Source organism: Ranitomeya variabilis, chromosome 1 (assembly GCF_051348905.1).
Source record: "Ranitomeya variabilis isolate aRanVar5 chromosome 1, aRanVar5.hap1, whole genome shotgun sequence".
Taxonomy (NCBI): domain Eukaryota; kingdom Metazoa; phylum Chordata; class Amphibia; order Anura; family Dendrobatidae; genus Ranitomeya; species Ranitomeya variabilis.
This window is the reverse complement of record NC_135232.1, coordinates 101,724,338-101,749,567: the sequence shown is the minus strand read 5'-3', so window position 1 is coordinate 101,749,567 and position 25,230 is coordinate 101,724,338. Positions and strand designations below refer to the sequence as shown.

The 25,230-nt window shown below is 41.9% G+C and overlaps 1 protein-coding gene across 8 annotated transcripts in view; it reads right to left on the bottom strand.

The window, feature by feature from the left end:
- Nucleotides 1–17,515: 17,515 nt before the first annotated feature.
- The window catches only part of HOMER1 (homer scaffold protein 1), a 136,243-nt gene continuing 128,528 nt past the window's right edge, over nt 17,516–25,230 (bottom strand). For all 8 annotated transcript variants that reach the window (XM_077286862.1, XM_077286883.1, XM_077286893.1 and 5 more), the window contains one exon: nt 17,516–20,240. In XM_077286862.1, coding sequence (XP_077142977.1) covers nt 20,052–20,240 — 189 coding nt within the window. In that variant the 3' untranslated portion in view covers nt 17,516–20,051. The remainder of the gene's footprint in view (nt 20,241–25,230) is intronic.

The following is a 25,230-nucleotide window of genomic DNA, read 5'->3' as shown; positions in this document are numbered from 1 at the left end:
GCCATGGCTGCAGGACCATAATCCAGTTCTGGATTGGAAAGCTATGTCTGTGTCAAGTTGGGGTTGCCAGGGGATTCATGGCGATGCTCCTTTGGTATCAATTGCTTCTTCCACTCCTTCTGAGGTCCCTGAGTTTTTGTCGGACTACCAGGATGTATTTGATGAGCCCAGATCCAGTGCCCTGCCTCCTCACAGGGATTGTGATTGTGCTATAAATTTGATTCCTGGTAAGTTCCCTAAGGGACGACTTTTTAATTTGTCTGTACCAGAACATGCCGCAATGCGGAGCTATATAAAGGAGTCTTTAGAGAAGGGACATATTCGCCCGTCCTCCTCCCCTCTTGGTGCAGGATTCTTTTTTGTGGCCAAGAAGGATGGTTCTCTGAGACCTTGTATAGATTATCGTCTTCTAAATAAAATCACGGTCAAATTTCAGTATCCTTTGCCATTGTTGTCTGATCTGTTTGCTCGGATTAAGGGGTCCAGTTGGTTCACCAAGATAGATCTTCGTGGTGCGTATAACCTTGTGCGCATTAAGCAGGGGGATGAATGGAAAACAGCATTTAATACGCCCGAAGGTCATTTTGAGTACTTGGTGATGCCTTTTGGACTCTCTAATGCTCCTTCTGTGTTCCAGTCCTTCATGCATGACATCTTCCGAGAATATCTGGATAAATTTATGATTGTGTATCTGGATGACATTTTGGTCTTTTCTGAGGACTGGGAGTCCCATGTGAAGCAGGTCAGGATGGTATTTCAGGTCCTGCGTGCTAATGCCTTATTTGTGAAGGGCTCAAAATGTCTCTTCGGAGTACAGAAGGTTTCCTTTTTGGGTTTTATTTTTTCTCCTTCTACTATTGAGATGGACCCAGTCAAGGTCCAGGCTATTCATGACTGGACTCAGCCTACATCTGTTAAGAGTCTTCAGAAGTTCTTGGGTTTTGCTAATTTTTACCGTCGCTTCATTGCTAATTTTTCTGGCGTGGTTAAACCCTTGACGGATTTGACCAAGAAGGGTTCTGATGTGACTAATTGGTCTCCTGCGGCCGTGGAAGCCTTTCGGGAGCTGAAGCGCCGGTTTTCTTCGGCTCCAGTTTTGTGTCAGCCTGATGTCTCTCTTCCTTTTCAGGTTGAGGTTGATGCTTCTGAGATTGGAGCAAGGGCTGTTTTGTCGCAGAGAAGCTCTGATTGCTCTGTGATGAAGCCTTGTGCTTTCTTTTCTAGAAAGTTTTCGCCTGCCGAGCGGAATTATGATGTTGGTAATCGGGAATTGTTGGCTATGAAGTGGGCATTTGAGGAGTGGCGACATTGGCTCGAGGGAGCTAAGCATCGTGTAGTGGTTTTAACTGATCACAAAAATCTGATTTATCTCGAGCCTGCCAAGCGGCTGAATCCTAGACAGGCTCGTTGGTCATTGTTTTTCTCCCGTTTCGATTTCGTGGTCTTGTACCTGCCTGGTTCGAAGAACGTGAAGGCTGATGCTCTTTCTAGGAGTTTTGTGCCTGACTCTCCGGGAGTTTCAGAGCCGGCTGGTATCCTCAGAGAGGGAGTGATTTTGTCTGCCATTTCCCCAGATTTGCGACGAGTGCTGCAGAAATTTCAGGCGGATAGACCTGACCGTTGCCCACCAGAGAGACTGTTTGTCCCAGATAGATGGACCAGCAGAGTTATTTCCGAGGTTCATTCTTCGGTGTTGGCAGGCCATGCTGGGATTTTTGGTACCAGAGATTTGGTGGCTAGGTCCTTCTGGTGGCCTTCCTTGTCGCGGGATGTGCGTTCCTTTGTGCAGTCCTGTGGGATTTGTGCTCGGGCTAAGCCTTGCTGTTCTCGTGCCAGCGGTTTGCTTTTGCCTTTGCCTGTTCCGAAAAGGCCTTGGACGCACATTTCCATGGATTTCATTTCGGATCTTCCAGTCTCTCAGAGAATGTCTGTCATCTGGGTGGTGTGTGATCGTTTTTCCAAAATGGTCCATTTGGTGCCCTTGCCTAAGTTGCCTTCCTCCTCCGATTTGATTCCTCTATTTTTTCAGAATGTGGTTCGCTTGCACGGCATCCCTGAGAATATTGTGTCTGACAGAGGATCCCAGTTTGTGTCCAGATTTTGGCGGATCTTTTGTGCTAAGATGGGCATTGATTTGTCTTTTTCGTCGGCCTTCCATCCTCAGACGAATGGCCAAACCGAGCGAACTAATCAGACCTTGGAAACTTATTTGAGATGTTTTGTTTCTGCTGATCAGGATGATTGGGTGACTTTTTTTCCATTGGCCGAGTTTGCCCTTAATAATCGGGCTAGTTCTGCTACTTTGGTTTTGCCTTTTTTCTGCAATTCTGGTTTTCATCCTCGTTTTTCCTCGGGTCAGGTTGAGCCTTCCGACTGTCCTGGGGTGGATTCTGTGGTGGATAGGTTGCAACAGATTTGGAACTATGTGGTGGACAATTTGAAGTTGTCACAGGAGAAGGCTCAGCGCTTTGCCAACCGCCGTCGCGGTGTGGGTCCCCGACTTCATGTTGGGGATTTGGTATGGCTGTCTTCTCGGTATGTTCCTATGAAGGTCTCCTCTCCTAAATTCAAGCCTCGCTTCATCGGTCCTTATAAGATTTTGGAAATCCTTAACCCGGTGTCATTTCGTTTGGACCTCCCAGCGTCGTTTGCCATTCATAACGTGTTCCATAGGTCTTTGTTGCGGAGGTATGTGGTGCCTGTGGTTCCTTCTGTTGAACCCCCTGCTCCGGTGCTGGTTGAGGGCGAATTGGAGTACGTGGTGGAGAAGATCTTGGATTCTCGTATTTCTAGACGGAGGCTTCAGTATTTAGTTAAGTGGAAGGGCTATGGTCAGGAGGATAATTCCTGGGTTGTCGCCTCCGATGTTCATGCGGCCGATTTGGTTCATGCCTGCCATGTGGCTCATCCTGATCGCCCTGGGGGTTTTGATGAGGGTTCAGTGACCCCTCCTCAAGAGGGGGGTACTGTTGTGAACTCTGTTTTTGGGCTCCCTCTTGTGGTCACAACTGGTACTGTGTAGTGCTGTCTTTGGGCTCCCTCTGGTGGTTCCTTGTGTCATTCTGCAGGTCTGAGGCTGATCAGCTGTCTCGTTATCTGTTAGCTGGTTTCCTATTTAGTTCACCTGGACTCTCAGTTGTTGCCTGCTGTCAATGTCTTCAGTGCTATTTTGGAGCTCTCCTGCAGTCCTTCGTTATCAGTCTCTTCAAGAGAAGCTAAGTTTTGCTTGATTCATTTTTTGACCATCAGTGGTCATATGTTTCTTGGTTTATTTTTGTTTTCTTGCCCAGCTTGCTAATATGTGATTTCCTTGCTTGCTGGTAGCTCTAGGGGGCTGAGTTTCTCCCCTCACACCGTTAGTTGGTGTGGGGGTTCTTGTATTCTCAGCGTGGATATTTTGCATAGGGTTTTTTACTGACCGCACAGTTCACTATCTGTCTTCTGCTATCTAGTATTAGCGGGCCTCATTTGCTGAATCTGTTTTCATTTCTACGTTTGTGTTTTCCCCTTACCTCACCGTTATTATTTGTTGGGGGCTTCCTATATCTTTGGGGTGATTTCTCTTGAGGCAAGTGAGGTCTTACTTTCCCTTCAGGAGTAGATAGTTTCTCAGGCTGCGTCGAGACGTCCAGGATTTTAGGCACGTTCACCAGCTACCTTTAGTGTGTTGGTTAGGATCAGGTTTGCGGTCAGTTCAGTTACCACCTCCCTAGAGCTCGTGTCTATGTTCATAAACTTAGCTAGTCCGTTTTGTGATCCTCAGCCACTAGGATCATAACAGGTATGGTTCTGGTCATTGTCTTGTTGGAAGATGAACCTCTGTCCCAGTCTCAAATCATTGACGGACTGAAACTGGTTTTGCTCAAGAATATCTCTGTATTTCATGCCATCCATCTTCCCCTCGACTCAGATCATTTTCACTGTCCGTACTGCTGAAAAACATCCCCACAACATGTTGTTGCTGCCACCACCATGTTTCACTGTGGGAATGGTGTACTTGGGTGATGAGCTGTGTTGTTTTGGCGCCAGACATAGCGTTTGCCTTGATGGCCAAAAAGTTCAATTTTGGCCTAATCTGACCACAGCACCTTCCTCTATACATTTGTGGAGTCTCCCACGTGTCTTTTGGCAAACTCAAAACAAGCCTTACAATTTTTTTGTGTAAGTAAAGGCTTTTTTCTGCCCACTCTTCTATGAAGACCACCTCTATGGAGTGTGCGGCTTATTGTGGTTGTATGGACAGATACTCCAGTCTCTGCTTGGGAACTCTGCAGCTTCTTCAGGGTTACCTTTGGTCTCTGTGCTGCCTCTCTGATTAATGCCCTCCTTGCCCAGGCTGAGAGTTTTGGTGGGTGGTCCTCTCTTGGCAGGTTTGTTGTGGTACCATGATTTTTCCATTTGATGATAATGGATTTGATGGTGTTCCGGGGATCATCAGAGATTGGGATTTTTTATAACCCAACCCTGACTTGTACTTCTCAACAACACAAGTGGTAATGTAACAAAATAGGTAAAAAGCCAATGGAGTGAATATTTTCACAAGCCACTGTATATGCAAAGTAGAAGAGAGGCAGGCAAGTCTCATCCACCCACCATGGACATTTTTGTGCTGAAATTTACCTAAAGTGCCAGATTTTATTCTGCGGCATGTCAGTTTTTTGCTGTGGATTTGTTGATGATTTTCCCTATTGAATTCAATGAGTAGGTTAACATCCCCTTTCCCCCCCAAAAAAAACCACAAGTGTTGTGATTCTAACTGTGGAACCTCGGCAAAAAACCCCATAAAAAATAGAAAAATAGAAATAAAGGTTTAGACAAACTTTAAAGGTGCTGTCCAGATTTGGCACTGCAGACTTGTGAACACTCAAAGTGTGCATAGCAGGTGCTGCTAGGATTCTCCAGGGCTGGTGGGGAGTCTGTGGGTCATATGACTGCAAGTATGCGATATGCAAACTTCCAGCCATAGTCCCAATAGACACGCGTAGCCTAGCTCAATTCACTTGTACTGAGCAAGGCAGCGCACGTCTAGTTGGACTGTGGCCAGTGGTATGCATATCGCATACTTATAGTCACACGACCACCTGCTCCTGGCGCGATCACTGGAGAATCCTGACAGCATGCGCTATGTGCTCTGTGAGGATTCACAAGTCTGCAGTCACATTCAGACTTTCGTGCCAAACCTGGACAACCACTTTAAAATAAGGAAAAAAATCACTATGTTCCCTTCTGCGCTATACGTCCATTACAATGATTCCCTGGCCTCTCCATCAGTTATAACAGCTGCTATAAATCACCGGAAGCCAGGAAAATCAACAGGGACCAGGGATAAGTATTATATACTTTAGAGATCCGGAGTTGCAAATCTGCACCAGAATCGGTATGGATTTATCCATATTTTACTGTGTATTTACTATGGACTTTTTTTAAATCAGTTCTAGCACATGAATGTACTTACTGTATATAAATACTGTATGTACTTTATAAATATAAAGACATTTTTCACAAATGTTCAACTCTAGAATTTATATTTACACAATTTTTTTCTTTAATTTTGGGTAGCTATTCTCTTTAAAGGGCTTTGTCCTCTAGTAAGAATAAAGTGTGCCTGACAGCTCGTCTATTAAATAGCTTTGTCCTAATTCATATTTATTTAAAAACGAGGACTCTTTCACAATTGATCCTCTGATCATGTGAAAACCTTCTGGAAGATGACATCAACTATGGATGACGTTCCATTTGAGCGCCACTCCAGCACTTTTATTATTGCACCGCCATAGTGGGGCTTTAGATGTAATTCCCCTGCCTTATACTCACCTGCCGCCACCTTCATCCTTTTCCAGCATAGTTTCCCTTGGTCTCCTGCAAAATGTGACCTGCAGCTCCAGTGTTTTATGGAGTGCGTCAGAGGTCACTTTTCAATACATCTCATTCTGGATCTCATAGATTTGCATTGAGCTCTTGTGACATAACTTTCGACTTCCGGCCAGTCCGAAGTTATGGGCACAAGATGGCGCTCCAGGACCGGAGTGGCATTGGTAAAATATGAAGCTGCAGAAAGGTGAGTATAAGAACAGGGGGGCTCACATTTAATGCTCCAATCCAGGGCTGAACCCCCCCCCCCCTGCTGCACTGGGGCTTTAAAGGGCATCTGTCTGCAGGTTTTTGCTACCCCATCTGAGAGCATCACTGTGTATAGGCAGAGACCCTTATTTCAGTGATGTGTCACTTAATGAGTTGCATGCCGTAGTTTTATCTGTTGCAGATCTCCCAGTTCTCAGAAAGCTGAACTGTGCATAACTCCGCCCTCACCACTGATTGGCAGCTTTCTGTATATACTGTGCATAGGCAGAAAGCTGCTAATCCGTGATGGAGGCAGATATCATGATTATGGAGGACTACATGGCAGAAGAGGTACTAGTCCTCCAGTGTTAATCTCCTGCTGATAAAACTGTGATTTTTAATAAAACTGCAGCAAGCAGCCCTGTTAGTGTCACATCGCTAGAATCAGGGTCTCTGTCTCTAAATTTTGCTGTTCTCAGATTAGGTGGCAAAAACATGGTGACAGATCCACTTTAACTAGTTCCATTAGAGTTGTACTTTTCCTATCTCCCATTATTCATGAATAATGCAGCGTTTCCAAAAAGAGCAGACAATTTTTTAACTCTTTCCTGCTGACGCATCACGATGTTTGGACGTGCACTTTTCATCCAGTGAAACAAGCAACTACCTGAATTGAAAATAATTCCATCTTTATAGTTCAATACTGAAATGGCTTATCCAACATTTGTCTCGATTGATCAGTTATTGCATTCTTTGTGCGTTATAAAAAGCAACACAGTTTATACGTTTCTGAATAAAAAAAATTCAACCAACACTGAAACAGAGTAAGAAGGTTTTTTTTTTTTTCTTTTTAAATCAGTGACATCAGTTTAAAAGAACTGCAACACCTCTGGGCACCGGCAAGGAAGATTTTAGGAAGGTTTTATGCCCAGGTAATTGCGAATTTACATAGAATTCTCAAAGTATTTACAGAAGGAACAAAAACAAGATAAAGAATGGTAAATAGAATTCTACACCCTCCCATACCAGGACCCTATAACATTCACATCATGGGGGTCCAGCTGATGGATTTGCATAAATATTGTCATACCTGTGGATAACAGGACATACATTACGGTAATAATATTATATTATGATGGGAAAAAAAGATTTTAAAAAATGTATCCTTCAAACATGTTCTGAATATAAATAATAATAATAATCTATGTATAAATGTATTATAAAGAAATTCTTGGTGTGAAAATGTAGTAAATAGTACAACATTAAAACCGTTATAGTAAGAAATGAAAGAAATTAGTTAATGGTTTTCATTTACTCTTCAGTTAATGGTTTGGAATAACGCTGGCTCTAGTTGTGGAAGGATGTTCATTAGAATAACTACTATACAAGTCTGTTTCTGTCAAGCTGTGAAGAACTCTGTTCAGATGTTCCTGAATTATCTCTAGAATTCTAGAGCACAACCAATATATACTTGTATCTGCCAACCGTCCAGTTCTTCATATACCGAGGGGCAGCGTTCATGCAAATTTGGAGGGAGGTCCACATACAATTCATGGGCCGGACTTAGATTCCAGCAATTTGGGATTCAGATCTTTAAAGTTATGTTTTCCCTGGTCTCTTATAGGGGATTTCTTGGATTATTTTATTTTTACTATGTTCCTAAGATCAGGTAAGTAATTGCTAACTACCTGTTCTACCCAGCGCCAGCACGGTGCGATCAAAGACCGCTCCTGCCGGCGATTCTGCTGTCGACATGGTGTGAATGCCAGAATCTTGCTGATTGACAGTTGGCTTCCCACAGTTATGCAGCGGGGAGCCAGCTGTCAATCAGCAAAACATTGGCAGTCACACCCAAATGGCAGAGCAGAGCAAAACAAAGAAAAGCTGCTCTGCTAACGTGATGTCAGCGAAAGCTACAGAATCGTCGTCAGGAGCGGTCTGTGAGTATTCTGATGCCGCAGAGATTGGCGGCAGTCAGAACAGGCAGGAATGTAGTAAGTTCTTAGGCCCATTGTAAAAAAAAAATGAAAAAGTCCCCGATAACCCCTTTAAAGTTGTGAATGTAAAGTATACCTATTTATGCATTAATTGTCCCCCCATTTCCATATTACTACATAACTAGATTCACCATTCGGGCTAGGGACCTGACTACCAGTATGGCCATTATTAGCATTCCAACAAAGGATGACTGCCAGCTTTCCCAGACTTCAGGATGGCATGTCTCACTTGTTATGTGCCATGTAGAAGTGAGGAAAATATCACTGTATAACTTTGCACTCCAGGAAACTTTATTTTTAAAGCAAATACCTCCAATTAGAAATGTAGTATAGTTTTTCTGTTAAGCTATGTCGCTTACCCCATGTGCAGGGCATTACAGTAGCTTAAGTATCCATGGTTATGGCCACTTATATAGTGACAGCTGCTTGTGGTAGTAACCACTGCAATGCCCCGCATATGGAGTAAGCGGCATAGCAAATCAGAAGAACTATGCAACATTTCTAATTGGAGGTATTTTCTAATATTATCATTACACCAGCTACATACTGGGGATAGGATCTCAGAGGTGGAAATACCCTTTTAATTCCTAAATTTACAGTAGACCTAAATATTGAAAATGCAATAAATAAATAATAATAAATAAAATATCCAAACATTTTATTTCTGAATCTCCTTTTGTCTCACATTACAATTAATTCTGGGAAATGTATGAAGAAATCTTCTCTATGTGTCTCAGGATAACAGCTTTGTCCCGGTTCCTCCTTCACCCTGTCCTTCTAAGTGTGATGTTAAGATAACAGGCTGCAGCAGGAGCCTCCCCCCTCTGCGCTCCCTGCATTAGGACAATATATAGCTAAACCATGCCTTTAGGCAGAACTTTAGGCAGGCTACAAGACTAATAAACATGTGTTGTTTGGCAGATTTTTACAGATCTGTTTCTGAACTGAGCAGAAAATGCTGCAGACTAACAAATACTGAGGACACCTACATGTCATGTGTAAGGTACACATTTACTTTTAGCTTGAGCGGACGCTCCTTTGGTACAATCTTTGCAGCCGCACAGGTGCCTGAGAGGTAAGGGAACTCAGTTTCACCTATAAAGCAGCTTTGGTCACAGACACATTATTGGACTGTAAAGGGCCCACATTGTGTTCTTGCCCAGAGGTCCTCTTCTGTCCGCGTCCGCCCCTGACTTCTAGGTTTAGCTTCTCTTTGGCATAGAGGCAGATAAAGATTCTGTATTGTGACATTTTGGCCCAGATTTCCTCTGCCCTCAAGCCAATCATCTATGATCAGATGACAGTCACTTCCCAGTTGCATATTTGACAGTTCATCAGGGCAATCGCTGACCAATTTGGGGGAACCCTGGTTGGCAAATTCTAAACTGTGGGATAATCCTAGTAGGCGTTGGGTGCTGGTTGTCATACAGAAATGTTGAATCAAAGTTTTTACAAACTTTTTAAACCAGAATAATTTAAACATATATATGTTAGTGATATACCTTCTCCTTATTTTTTTCCTTAGGATTGCTTTTTAATGACCCCCGTGTTTTTAGCCCCTTCATCCTTCCGCACCTCTCTCCCGTCAGCCTCCCCCGGCCGTCGTCTCAGAATGAACAGAACAGATTCGTTTTTGACATCATTTAATCATAAATAATAAATTCTGTCATTTCAATGGTGCTATTTTATGCTTCATATTGGAGCCAACTAAAGACATAAAATGAAGAAGAGTTTCTTTATTTGAAGTATCAATCTGTTTTTCACTGTAAAAAGAAATAATAATTTACGTTGCGTTAATGCCACAATGATTGCACGAGGCAATTTTTGTATATTACAGTGTAGTGGTTAAGGCAGAGATCGCACCAGTATTTTATCTAGATATCAGCATAGTGTGTCTTCATTACTTTAAGAGATAAAATGATTGAAATACAGGGGAAGAGCTGAGTGAATCAATCAACTATACACATTCAATCAGACCTCAGTACCCAACCATATCTGGCAGAGACTGAATGGACATTATTGCTTTTCAATACATTTTACTATTCAGTTGGCTGCTGGGTATTTGCCCTTTGGGGGTCTCTAAACCTACAAACATCATCAAAACTCAATGTAACTTCCTGGTCAGTAAAAACATTTTCTTTTATTTGAAATTGATATTTGTTCCCACTGTATGGCACATTAATAACATGCAGAACGAGCCAAGGTTAACTCATTTACCAGAGCACTGGAATATGATGGCACAAAAAAGTGGGATTCAACAGCTAACGTGACACTGATCAGTGTTGGGTTAAGGTCTACATAGATGGCTGACCATCTAATGTGAATGGGGGCCTCCCCACTGTCCCCCGACAGATCATGTCGAAGAACATAAGGATCATTTTGTTTGGTGGGAAGATAAGCCGCTGCCAGATAAGATTTTGGCAGCATCTTTCTCATACATAACATCAGAAAGCTCGGCTGAATGGAGTATTTGCCTTGAAAAAGTATTCATACCTTGTGAACATTTCCAAATTTTTTCACGTTACACCCACAGACTTTTATGTATGTTATTGAGATTTCATGTGCAACGTAGCAAGTATTTGTGAAGTGTAAAGGAGACCCCTGTAGTTTGATACCACTACATAAAATTGTGAACGAGCAATTACCTTCAGAAGTCATATAATTAGTACATTGAGTCCACCTGTGTGTAATTTATTCTCAGTATAACTACAGCTGTTCTGTGAAGGCCTCAGAGATTTGTTTGAAAACATTAGGGATCAAACAGCATCATGAAAACCAAGGACCACACTAGACAGGTCAGGGATAAAGTTGTGGAAAAGAGTAAAGCAGGGTTAGGTTATAAAAAAATAGGCCAAGCTCTGAACATCTCACAGAGCATTGTTCAATCCATCATCCCAAAATCGAAAGAGTGTGGCACAACTGCAAACTTACTAAGACATGGCTGTCCACCTCAACTGACATCCCAAAGAGAACACTAATAGAGAAGCAGCCAAGCGGTCCATGGGGGAATCTGTTCACAGGACAACTATTAGTCTTATTCTTCACAAATCTGGCCTTTATGGAAGTATTGCAAGAAGAAAGACATGTTTGAAAGCAAGTCATAAGAAGTCCAGTTTGCAGTTTGGGAAAAGCCATGTAAGGGACACAGCTAGCATGTGGAAAAAGGTGCTCTGGTTAGATGAGACCAAAAGTAAAACATTATGGGCTAAGTGCAAAATGCATGTGGCAGAAAACTAACACTGCACATCACCCTGAAAACACCATCCCCGCAGTCAAACATGTTGGCAGCTGTGGGAATGCTTATCTTCTGCAGGGACAGGGAAGACAGTCAGAGTTGATGGGAAGATGGATGAAGCTAAATACCAGGCAAACCTGGAGGAAAACCTTTTAGGAGTTTCAAAAACTTGATAAGGGGTTTAGGTTTACCTTCCAGCAGGACAAACACCTGAAACCTAGTGCCAGAGCTACCGTGGAATGGTTTAAATCAACGCATATTCATGTGTGAATGGCCCAATCACAGTACAGATCTAAATCCCATTGAGTATCTGTGGCAAAACTTGAAAATTGCTGTTCATAGACGTCTCCATCCAATCTCACTGAGCTAGAGTGAGTTTGCAAAGAAGAACGGAAGAACGAGTACAAATTTCAGCTTCTAGATGTGCAAAGCTGGTGGTAGAGACATACCCCACAGGACTTGCAGCAGAAATTGCAGAGAAAGGTGGTACTATAAAGTATTGACTCAGGGGGAATGAATACAAATGCACAATTTTCGGATAAACATATTTAAAATAATAAAACAGCCATGTATAATTTCCATTACACTTCACAAATAATTGCTGCTTTGTGTTGGTATACCACATAAAATGCTAATAAAATACATTTAAGTTTGTGGGTGTAACATGAAAAATGTGGAAAAGTTCACTGGGTATGAGTGTTATTTTCAAGACACTGTATAACATGCAGCCGATGTGTATGGCATTGTGAGCCATGGAACGCTTTGCTACATCTGTGTCTGTTAAATGTTTGATAGGTGCAGGTCCGAGAAGTGGACCCCACATTTATCTCTTCTCCAGATCCCTCATTCTACTTCTGCAAACAACCGCTGGTAGCTAAAACCAGGTGGAGAGCAAATTCACTTCCATGGAAAGCATAAAAACAGATGAACTAGGAGTGGCCACTTCTCCAATCACTCTTTGTCTGGATGCAGGACCCACGAATATGCCATCAATGCCTAAGTGGGTAAATAATACAACTTTATCATGAAATAAAAGGTTTTCACCTCCAAAGACATTGTCCTACATTGCACTGGATTGTTAGAACCCCTATTGATAACGAGAACTTGTGTAGTGGGCTCGTGGCTATCTCCAGCAATCTCACAGACAATGAATAGAATGACATTGGACATGGCTGACAATGCCGATCCATTCATTTCTGGAGGAAGTAAGGAAGAAAACGGGAATAGGACCCCCCATTGTAGTGATTCTGGCTTCTCCTGCGGTTTCGTACTGACACCATGAAATGTGATTGAACGCATGATAGGATCCTACTGGCAATGTGAACAGTGCCCATTTCAATTTTGGTATCAGGTTTAGAACCAAATTTCTATAGATAATTATGCTGTAAAAGTTGTGTAGAAGGGGTATAAATAGAAGAAAGGGGCTCCTCTTGGTGCTGGCCATGCAACTAAACACATTTAGAAAAACCATAAAGCCATCTCCATAATGTCCAATAGTTATTAGCCAAAACATAAGACCCACAACACCATTGTTCTACTGAACTGAAAGAACACCATAGTGATCTATGGTGCTGTTATCTCAATTCTGTATAATGACCCCCGTCATACAAAAACAGGTATATACACCAGTTTTTTAAGCCCATACACTGGAGAAATTAGTCTGAGTTAATGTACAACTTCTCTTTTGAAAAATTGTCTCTAGGGTACAAATGCTCTATCTATCTACAGTGAGGAAAAAAATATTTAGTCAGCCACCAATTGTGCAAGTTCTCCCTCTTAAAAAGATGGGAGAGGTCTGTACTTGACATCATAGTTAGACCACAACTATGAGAGTCAAAATGAGAAAACAAATCCATAAAATCACCTTGTCTGATTTGGCAATATTTATTTTGCAAACTATGGTGGAAAATAAGTATTTGGTCACCTAAAAATATGCAAGATTTTTGGCTCTCACAGACCTGTAACTTCTTCTTTAAGAGGCTCCTCTGTCCTCCACTCATTAACTGTAGTAATGGAACCTGTTTGAATTTGTTATCAGTATAAAAGACACCTGTCCACAACCTCAAACAGTCACACTCCAAACTCCACTATGGTGAAGACGAAAGAGCTGTCGAAGGACACCAGAAACAAAATTGTAGCGCTGCACCAGGCTGGGAAGACTGAATCTGCAATAGGTAAGCAGCTTGGTGTGATGAAATCAACTGTGGGAGCAATAATAAGAAAATGGAAGAAAATGGAAGACATTCAAGACCACTGATAATCTTCCTCGATCTGGGGCTCCATGCAAGATCTCGTCCCGTGGGGTCAATATGATCACAAGAATGGTGAGCAAAAATCCTAGAACCACATGGGGGGACCTAATAAATGACCTACATAGAGCTGAGACCAACGTAACAAAGGCTACCATTATTAACACACTATGCCGCCAGGGACTCAGATCCTGCAGTGCCTGACGTGTCCCCCTGCTTAAGCCAGTACATATCCGGGCCCGTCTGAAGTTTGCTAGAGAGCATTTGGATTATCCAGAAGAGTATTGAGAGAATGTCATATGGTCTGATGAAACCACAGTAGAACTGTTTAGTAGAAACAAAACTCATCATGTTTGGAGGAGACAGAATGCTGAGTTGCATCCAAAGAACACCATACTTACTGTGAAGCATGGGGGTGGCAACATCATGCTTTGGGGCTGTTTCTCTGCAAAGGGACCAGGATGACTGATCCATCTACATGAAAGAATGAATGGGGCCATGTATCGTGAGATTTTGAGTGCAAACCTCCTTACATCAGCAAGGGCATTGAAGATGAAACATGGATGGGTCTTTCTGGGTCTTTCAGCATGATAATGATCCCAAGCACACCACCAGGGCAATGAAGTAGTTACTTCGTAAGAAGCATATTAAGGTCCTGGAGTGGCATAGCCTGTCTCCAGATCTCAACCCCACAGAAAACCTTTGGAGGGAGTTGAAAGTCCGTGTTGTCAAGTGACAGGCCCAAAACATCACTGCTCTAGAGGTGATCTGCACGGAGGAATGGGCCAACATACCAACAGTGTGTGCCAACCTTCTGAAGACTTACAAAAAATGTTTTAACTCTGTCATTGCCAACAAGGGATATATAACAAAATATTGAGATTAACTTTTGTTAATGACCAAATACTTATTTTCCACCATAATTTGCAAAATAATTCTTGCCAAATCAGACAAGGTGATTTTCTGGATTTGTTTTTTATTTTGTCTCTCATAGTTGTGGTCTACCTATGATGTCAATTACAGGCCTCTCTCTTTTTAAGTTGGAGAATTTGCACAGTTGGCTGACTAAATACTTTTTTCCCCACTGTATCTATCTATCTATCTATGTCCTTTTTAAGAGAATATGAATGATAACACCAAAACTTTTTCTCCACTCATGGTTAGTGGTTGGATGAAGCCATTTATTGTCAAATTGCTGTGTTTTCTCTTTTTAAATCATAATGACAACCCAAAACATCCAAATGACCCTGATCCAAAGTTAACATACCTCATTTCTTAATACCGCGTATTGCCCCCTCTAACATCAATGACAGCTTGAAGTCTTTTGTGGTAGTTGTGGATGAGGTTATTTTCTCAGATGGTAAAGCTGCCCACTCTTCTTGGCAAAAAGTCTCCAGTTCTTGTAAATTTCTGGGCTGTCTAGCATGAACTGCGTGCTTGAGATCTCCCCAGAGTGGCTCAATGATATTGAGGTCAGGAGACTGAGATGGCCACTCCAGAACCTTCACTTTGTTCTGCTGTAGCCAATGACATGTCGATTTGGCCTTGTGGTTTTGATTGTTGTCATGTTGGAATGTCATTGTACGTCCCATGCGCAGCTTCCGGGCTGATGAGTGCAAATTTGCCTCCAGTATTTGCTGATAATGTGCTGCATTCATCTTTCCTTCAACTTTGACCATTTCCTGTGCCTTTGTAGCTCACACATCCCCAAATATCAGCGATCCACCTCCGTGCTTTACATTAGGAATGGTGCTCCTTTCATCATAGGTCTTCTTAACCAAATGTAACGTTAATGGTTGTGGCCAAAAAGTTCAATTTTGGTCTCATCACTCCAAATGACTTTGTTTCAGAAGTTTTGAGGCTTGTCTCTGTGCTGTTTTGCATATTGTAGGCAAAATACTTTGTGGCATTTGCGCAGTAATGGCTTCCTTCAGGCGACTTGACCATGCAGCCCATTTTTCTTCAAGTGTCTCCTTATTGTGCATCTTCAAACAGCCACACCGCTAGTTTTCAGAGAGTCCTGTATTTAGCTGATGTTATTTGTGGGTTTTTCTTTGCATCCCGAACTATTTGACTGGCAGTTGTGGACGACATTTTTGTTGGTCTACCTGACCGTGTTTTTTTTTTTTACAGAGTCCCTGATTTTCCATTTGTTAATCCCAGTTTGAACACTGCTGACTACCATTATCAATTCCTTGGATATCTTTTTTTATCCCTTTCCTGTTTTATCCCCGAAACTCACTGAGCTTTTATGCACACACACTGATTACAAGCAAACAGGTCACAGGTAAAGGTACCTTCACACATAACGATTTCGTTAACGATATCGTTGCAACGTCACGCTTTTTTGTGACGTAGCAACGATCCCGCTAACGATCTCGTTATGTGTGACAGCGACCAACGATCAGGCCCCTGCTGGGAGATCGTTGATCAGGTTCATTTGGATGTTTTGGGTTGTCATTATGATTTAAAAAGAGAAAACACAGTAGTTTGACAATAAATGGCTTCACCCAACCACTAACCATGAGTAGAGAAAAAGTTTTGATGCTATCATTCATATTCTCTGAAAAAGGCCAAGAAAGCAAAAGTTCTGCCGGAGTATGTAAACTTTTGAGCACAACTGTATCTATCCATATCTACAAGTGCTTCTCACTAAATTAGAATATCATCAAAAAGTTACATTATTTCAGTTCTGCAATACAAAAAGTGAAACTCATATATGATATAGAGTCAATACAAACAGCGTGATCTATTTCAAGTGTTTATTTCTGTTAATGTTGATGATTATGGCTTACAGTCAATGAAAACCCAAAAGTCATTATCTCAATAAATTAGCATTCTTTATAACGCCAGCTTGAAAAATTATTTTAAAATCCAAAATGTTGGCCTATTGAAATGTATGTTCAGTAAAAGCACTCAATACTTGGCCAGGGCTCCTTTTGCATCAATTACTGCATCAATGTGGCGAGGCATGGAGGCGATCAGCCTGTGGCACTCCTGAGGTGTTATGGAAGCCCAGGTTGCTTTGATAGCAGCCTTCAGCTCATCTTCATTGTTGGATCTTGTGTCTCTTATCTTCCTTTTGACAATACCCCATAGATTCTGTATGGGATTAAGGTCAGGCGAGTTTGCTGGCCAATCAAGCACAATGATACTTTTGTTTTTTAAATCAAGTATTGGTACTTTTGGCAGTGTGGACAGGTGCCAAGTCCTGTTGGAAAATTAAATTTCCATCTCTAAAAAGCTTTTCGGCAGAGGGAAGCATGAAGTGCTCTAAAATTTCCGGGTAGACAGCTGCACTGACTTTGGTCTTGATAAAACACAGTGGACCTACACCAGCAGATGACATGGCTCCCCAAACCATCACTGATTGTGGAAAGTTCACACTAGACCTCAAGCAGCTTGGATTGTGGCCTCTCCGCTCTTCCTCCAGACTCTGGGACCTTGATTTCCAAATGAAATGCAAAATTTACTTTAATCTGAAAACAGCAACTTGGATCACTGAGCAACAGTCCAGTTCTTTTTCTCCTTGGCCCAGGTAAGATGCTTCTGGTGTTGTTTATTGGTCATGAGTGGCTTGACCCAAGTAATGTGACACTTGTAGCCCATGTCCTGGATACATCTGTGTGTGGTGGTCTTGAGGCAATGACTCCAGCAGCAGTCTACTCCTTGTGAATCTGTTCCAAATTTTTGAATGGCCTTTTCTTACAGCACTCTGTGAGCAGCCAGCTTCTTTATCAATGATCTTTTGTGGCTTGCCCTGCTTTTGAGTGTGTCAATGACTGCCTTCTGGACATCTGTCAAGTCAGCAGTCTTCCCCATGATTGTGGAGCCTACTGAAACAGACTAAGGGACCTTTTTAATCGCATAGGAAGACTTTGCAGGTGTTTTTTCTTAATTATTATAATTTACTGAGATAATGACTTTTGAGTTTTCATTGGCTGTAAGCCATAATCATCAACATTAACAGAAATAAACACTTGAAATAGATCACTCTGTTTGTAATGACTATATATATAATAATATCATTTCTGACAGTAAAAAAAATCATTGTTATAAGCAGCACATTGCTCCATGTGAATAGATGATGTGCTGCCGATAACATAATACTGTAGGGGACAGTGAAATCATGTTAGCAATTGTTCTATACCCACCATTGTTCGTTGGCCTGTTTAAACAGGGGTTCAACGAGCTCTGATGGACTTGTGTCTTGTCAACTGGTGCTCGTTAAGGTGCAATGATGGGCTGAAAATCGGCACATCTAAGGGCATGTGCACATGACCGTAATTTTGGTCCAACTGTGATCTGACAAAACATCAGCTCGCCCTCGAACCAATGTCACTCTGTGCACATTATATTCGGATCTCACTGTGCCATGCAAGTCAACGAATTTGTGGAAAAAATTGGACTATACTAGGATGACATCTGAATGCGGTCTGATTTTCACGGACTAGCAGAATGGAGTAGAGGATCATCCGAGAAAATCTGAGCACAGTATGATTACACTCTGATCCGAGTGTGATTAGCATAATCGTCCCGATTCACTCAGGTGACAGGACATATGGTGATTTGACCCTAGTGTAAATGCACAATATAAGGCATTAATCTAGTATGGTGAGTCTCAGTAAAATTTGGCTATATTCTGTCTTATTTTTCAGACTCAGGAATGGGTAAAACCTTTTTTTATTTTTTTTTTATTTGAAGAGTTATGGCCCAAAAGTTCTCAATTCAGTGAACATGATGCACGAGGATCATGTGAGGTGTAAAGTGTATATCCCTCCAGTGGGCGATGCGTTATGGAAAGGATGCAAAGATCAAGTCTATACTTCAAAATAAGTTGTTAGGAAAGAATCTTTTTTAACATTTACACAAGATGCTCACCCAGACTTAGAAAATGGGCATTTACTTTATAAATAAATGTACATTAATTAAAGCATTTTTTTTTGCATTAAGACACAGACAAGAGGTTATACCTAATAAACTTGTATTTTGAGGTATTAATACCCAGCGAGTGCCTAAGTATAAGCTTAGAAATGCAGCACCAGAAACACACTGTGAACGTCTCCTGATCTGCCTCTCAGGAGCCTAATTTACATTATTACTGGCACTTGGTACCAGAAAGATGTCACCAAGCAGGAAAAGCCATTGGCAAGTTGGTAGAGTTTCATTCTGATCCCAAAGGCAATCGTTCTAATGAAAATTACCGTATTCCAGGGAAACTTTGCAGAAACGGTCTTCATGGATGAAGGGGCTAAACCGGGATCATTACATCTCCCAAGAAATTGAATTCACAGTTTGATCAATTAAAATGAACATCTTCCCAATAAAGGTACATCCTTAAATATAATTAACAAACAGGATTTCCTATTATCACTTGCTACGTACATTGAGATGCATCGGACGTTCAGAAATGATGTCTTCCAAAATACATAAGTAAACATTTTGCATTCATTTCAAAACATACTCATATGCAGTTAAAAGTCCATATATTAAACTCTTGTTAAATATTCTTAGTAATACTCTTCAAATATATACTAATGTAACAACTTTAATCTCCATAATGTTCAGCTGCCTTTGGAGTTGGCTTTACAGTGTATAAGAAAATGAGACCGAGTTTTTTTTTTTGTTTTTTTTTGGAAATAAAATTGCCTTAAAATAAACCAAAAAAAAAAGGTAAACTTTACACCAGACGTCCTAGTAAAGAAATAAAGACCAGAGTGAAGTTTTGTAAAGAGACATCTTCCAGTATAAAAAAAGAAAAAAAGAAAGAACATTATACAAGTTAGGAGGGTCCTCTAACTACTGTCAGTTAGGGTGAAGTCTCTTTCACTCCTGGCTAGGTGAATTATAGTAATGCACTTTTTTTTTTTTCGACAGTGCAAAAATATCCTGAGAAAATGTTCAGATTTCAACAAAAATACAAAGGGCTTCTCCCGTCATTTTTTTTTTCTTTTTTTTTTTGTTTGTTTTTTTTTTTTTTGCACAAAACACTGCAAGCAGGTATTTCATAGAAAAGAACAAAATAAAAAAACTACAAAATAAAGCAATATCCTGTGTAGTATGTCTGAAAAAAAAAGAAAAAAGGAAAAAAAATACTGGTGGCTATATATATATGTATATATATATTTTTTCTTTTTTAAATATTCAACTTTCAGCAAACCAGAGATAGATTGCTCCAAAACTACTGGAAAGAATCTTGTACATTCAGGGCTAGATTGTAGGGACTACCTGGCACTGAATGTGTTAAAGTTCGTTATGGCCAATAAGGGAATAAGGAGGTAATTTGTAATTCAAGTTTTATTTTTTTTAATTTCCTCTCTCTTAGCTAATAAAGCAAGTCTCAATTTCACACTTCAGCCAACTACGAAATTTGCAATTAAACTCTCGGAAAGGAGTTTTCCCCATTCAGATTTTGTGCAACTCTGATACAGAGCCCACCACCGTGCTGTGAAGAGAGATGGTGCGTCTTTAAGAAGGGTGGTGGTGGCAGACCTTTTTTTTTTTTGCCTTTTAACTGCACTCTATCAACTTGGCCAGGTTGTCTCTCAATTCAGTGAGTTCAAAAATTTTGCCATCCAGGATTTCTAAAAGAGTCTTCAAGTTATTGCGAAATGCTTCCTGCTCGCCCTGACTTTTCTCCAGTCGTTGTTCTAAGTCGCTCAGTTGCCCTTCCAAGTCTTTGTTATGCGTCTCCACTTTCTAAGGTTGAAAAGTGAAAAGAAACAGGTTAATATTTCTGCATTGATTTAATTACTTTCTATGAAGATGGTAACATGGCAAAGTGGTCATTTTTCCATGTACAAAAAGGCTGGAGTCACACTAGCGAGTTTTACGGACGTAAGAGCGCAGAAAATACGTCCGTAAAACTCGCCAAACAAACGGCACAATTATTCTCAATGGGTCTGGTCCTATCAGCCGTATATTACGGATCCGTATTATACGGCTTTCTACGGCCGTACAAAATCGCAGCATGCTGCGTTTGTCAGCGTATTGCGCAAATAATACGCCAATGAAAGTCTATGGGGGCGAGAAAAATACGGATTCCACACGGACCAGCAGTGTGACTTGCGAGAAATACGCAGCGGTGTTAGTGAAAAGCCGGTAATTCAATTGCTTGAACTGAACTGGAGCCTTGGAAAAGTTCCCACGCTCGAGTTCATATGAGTTCATCCACCAGAGGGCGCCTCACCGCAACTCAATGTAAGTACAGATCACTCAGCTTTCCTTTCAGCACCCGGGGATTACAACCACGAGCGAGTGCTTTTGCGCAGCTCCTGCCTGTAAATTGATTTAACCCCTTCAGAAGGATTTACATCGTGGGACCTGACAGATCCTCGGATGGTATGTATATTGTGGGTTTATTATTTTGCCAAGCGAGGGTCTTCAGGTGGATTGAGAGAGCAATAAAATATTAAAACAACCGGTGTGTTTATTTCATTAAAATAATTTTTAATAATGTGTGTGTGTGTTTTTTAACCCTTTCATACAATTGGATTAATAATGGATAGGTGTCATAATTGACGCCTCTCCATTATTAACCTGGCTTAATGTCACCTTACAATAGCAAGGTGGCATTAACCCTTCATTATCCCATATCCCACCGCTACACGGGAGTGGGAAGAGAGTGGCCAAGTGCCAGAATAGGCGCATCTTCCAGATGTGCCTTTTCTGGGGTGGCTGGGGGCAGATGTTTGTAGCCAGGGGGGCCAATAACCATGGACCCTCTCTAGGCTATTAATATCTGCCCTCAGTCACTGGCTTTACCACTCTGGTGGGGAAAATTGCGCGGGAGCCCACGCCAATTTTTTCCGCCATTTAACCCTTTATTTAAGCAGCTACAGCAACCAAATTTTGCACATACACACACTACTAACATTAGTAGTGTGGAATATGCAAAAAAAAGGGGGATATGAGATGGTTTACTGTATGTAAACCATGTCTCATATCATGTCAGGTTTGGGAAGGAGAAATGAGAAGCCGGCAATTGAATTACCGGCTTTTCACAGATATCGCGCTGAATTAAATATAAATACAGAATATATATATGTGTCTCAATTACATATATATATATATACTGTATATATGTTTTCCCGAACATTTGAGCACATAAATCCATTAGATGTTGGTTTTGCAAGCCTGCGAGAAAATATCGCAGTACGGATGCCATACGGATTACATACGGAGGATGCCATGCGCAAAATACGCTGACACACCCTGACTACGGAGGGCATACGGATCACTATTTTGGGAACATTTCTCCGTATTACCGCCGTAAAAAACGGACCGTATTGTCTTACGCTGAGTGTGACGCCGGCCAAACACTGATTTTTCTGCTGTGCTTGTGTCTGCACCAAAATACATAGCAGTGATCTGCTGATTACTGCATTTCTGGCTGCACTTTTTTTATGCATTTCTCATTTTTTTTCTACGTGTTTTTGATGTAGATTTAAATTAATATTTTTTCATGATTTTTTTAGTGCAGAAACCTATAGAGAAAAATAACGTCCAGTTCAACAGCGTCTTTAAATGCACAATGGGCAATACTTTTCATAAAATTGCATCCAATTTGATTGAACTGTTAGGGTCTGTACACATTTTACAGCTTTGTCGTGTTTTTGTCATTTTTTTTCTCAGACAAAACCTGAAGGTTTTTTAAGTACCAAAAAGACTGAGACTCCTGAAGTCTCATGCACAAGTTGTTTATTTTTTCCTTGCAGGGTTGCAATAGTTTTAAATCTGTAGGATGTAAATTCTTTTTTGCTTGCATTTTTGCTGCAGATTTCAATCATACTAATGTATGGGAAAAACGCATGCAAACAACGCGTCAAAAACACGTAAAAAAAGCGTTTTTCTTGCCAAATACTGAACACGTACATACCCTTAGGCTGCTGTCACACTATCAGTATTTGGTCAGTATTTTACATCAGTATTTGTAAGCCAAAACTAGGAGTGGGTGAAAAATACAGAAGTGGTGCATGTGTTTCTATTATACTTTTCCTCTATTTGTTCCACTCCTGATTTTGGCTTACAAATACTGATGTAAAATACTGACCAAATACTGCTAGTGTGACGGCAGCCTTAAACAAAGCTGATATTTTGCATACAAAAAAAAGGCGGGTAAAACACACAGGGTTTACAGAACATGAAAAAAAAAAATTGTAAAAACAACTATATATTGTATCTAAAAAATACATATTTGGTCACTTTGCAAAATAAAAAATAACAGATCAACCTTCTAAAAAAAATCATATCCGGGGTTATGCTTAGAAAGTTAAGTTTGGAAGTTAACATGCATGTTTTTGATATGTCTTAGGCTAACTTCCCACAATGAGTTTTTGGTGAGTTTATTATGCTATATATTTTCTAAAAAATGTAGCTTATTTTACTTAACAGGTGCAACAAATCAGCAACATCAAAAGCTCACCAAAACCTCATTGTGGGAACGTAGCCTTAGGCCGGAGTCACACTAGAGAGGAATACGGACGGGTGCTATGCGATAAAAGATCGCATAGCACTCGGACCAGTATTCATCTATGGGGCTGCTCACATCACCGTTTTTTTTCTCGGCCGTATTATACGTGCGAGTGAAATCGCAGCATGCTGGGATTGTCACCGAGACTCAGCCAAGTGTCGGCTCACTCGCACGCATATAAGGCTACGGGTGCGAGTGAGACAACGCACATCACTCAGATATCATCCGAGTGCTGTGTGATATACGCCGACGCCGGCAATGGAGGAGATGGAGAAATTCATTTCTCTGCCTCCTCCGCAGCTGTGCTCTGATCCTCCCTGTGCGAGAGGCTCGGAGCACAGACGCATGACACTTGGCTCCCACTGGCAGCAGAGCAGGAGCCGAGGGTCATTAGCACATCGCATCCGAGTGCTGTGTGATATATGCCGACGCCGGCAATGGAGGAGATGGAGAAATTAGTTTCTCTGCCTCCTCCACAGCTGTGCTCCGATTCTCTCTGTGCGAGAGGCTCGGAGCACAGACACATGACACTCGGCTTCCGCTCGTAGCAGAGCAGGAGCTGAGGGTCATTAGTATATTGTGACCCCGGCCTTAGAGTTGGAGGAATAGTTTCCTATGTACACAAATGGATCGCCCCCAGGCGCAGTGCAATGGGATACTCGGCACCGGGTCCCTCGGTCTCGGTTCTGGGGGATGTCACGGTGGCCCGACCCGGTCCGTGGCCCTGCTGAGGGGCGCCCAATTAAAGGTGTAAGTTTGTACGGTGTTCGTGACACCACCTGTGGTGTTCGGTCAGGATGACTGACGCTGCTAGGGGTCCGCTGGGGTGATGGAATTGCAGCTAGATTGTATACCTTCCCACAGGTGAAGTATGTCCCCAGGGCTTCCCAAGGTGTGCGGATGGTGATAGTTGACATTGTAAGGCGCGATAAATAATGAGGACACAAAGGTTGCAGTCTCTTTACCTTTTACTGAAGACTTCAGAGTCCACAGTCTAGAGTACCGCTCACAGGGCAGGCTGAGTCCGGCCGGTCCGAAGGCACATCCAGAGTTCCCTTAGCCAGGAGGAAATCAGTAGCCTTCATACTAGCGCCTGTGTGTTGTAGTACCACCCTGCTGAGCACCACGGGAAAGTCCTCACAACCTTCGTAGATATTTCTGATGTTCTCTCTCTCTGTCCCCCAGATGATATGGATAGGACAACCCGTATGACGGGGTAGGCCTGGAGTTAATTTATAGGGACCCTAGAGACGCCCCTCTCCCACAATTGCCTCCGTGTCTTCTTAGGTATTTAGGTTGGGCAGCCAACTTGGAATTAACTGTCCTGCCATTGTTTGGAGTAATGCGTAGAGTCAGTACTCCCTCGGTGTTCCGGCCACCGGCTACGCGCCTCGGAAGGAGGCTGCCTACCTCGGGGCAGGACTCCTCCCGGTGTTATCTCCTTGTGCTGTGACTTCGGTTCTCATTCTCCACAATATACTTTGCTTCGTGTCCTTTCTTAGGATGCTGCCGCAATGATGTGCAGGCGCAGCTCCGTAATGTCCTATCTCTTGCTAGACCTCTGTCAGGATCCCACCCCTGACAGGACCTCTCTGGATCCAACGCAGGCTGCTTCTCCCTCGATGTTGTCTGGTCGAAGCCCAGTCTGCTTCTTTCTGCCTCACTTCCTATCCAACCCACCAGTTTTACCCATCTGTGAGGAGTACCCTAGTAGATAGAAGCTTTGCTCCCCCTGGTGGACTGGAGTGTGAAGTGTAGTGTGTGACTGTGATACCTGGCAAGGTGAACTCCTTTAGTACCATCAGACGTAACATCACTCCCCCTTGTGGAAGAGCGACATTACTGCAACGACCAGGACTCTGGGGCGCTGCACTAATATACAACATTTCTTAGGTTTTGGTTGAAAACTTTTAAGAATAAAAAAAGTCCTAGGACGACACGTGCCACAAATACCCCCCATAAAAAATTATTAAGAAATATTGTCACATAACAAATTGTGTCAAAATAGACTTGAAATTGGTTATCATTTCATCTTTCGCCTCTCATCCTACAAGACTTTCATATATTAATTGAAGAACCATCGAAGAGCTGATGACTGTAGGTGTCAGAAGTCCGTCCTGCAGACATGAGCTGATCTCCAGACCAGCTTCATTACACAAATGGGTTATCGCAAGGTGCTACTATTAACAGTCAATTGGATCCTTCTTCAATCTTGTA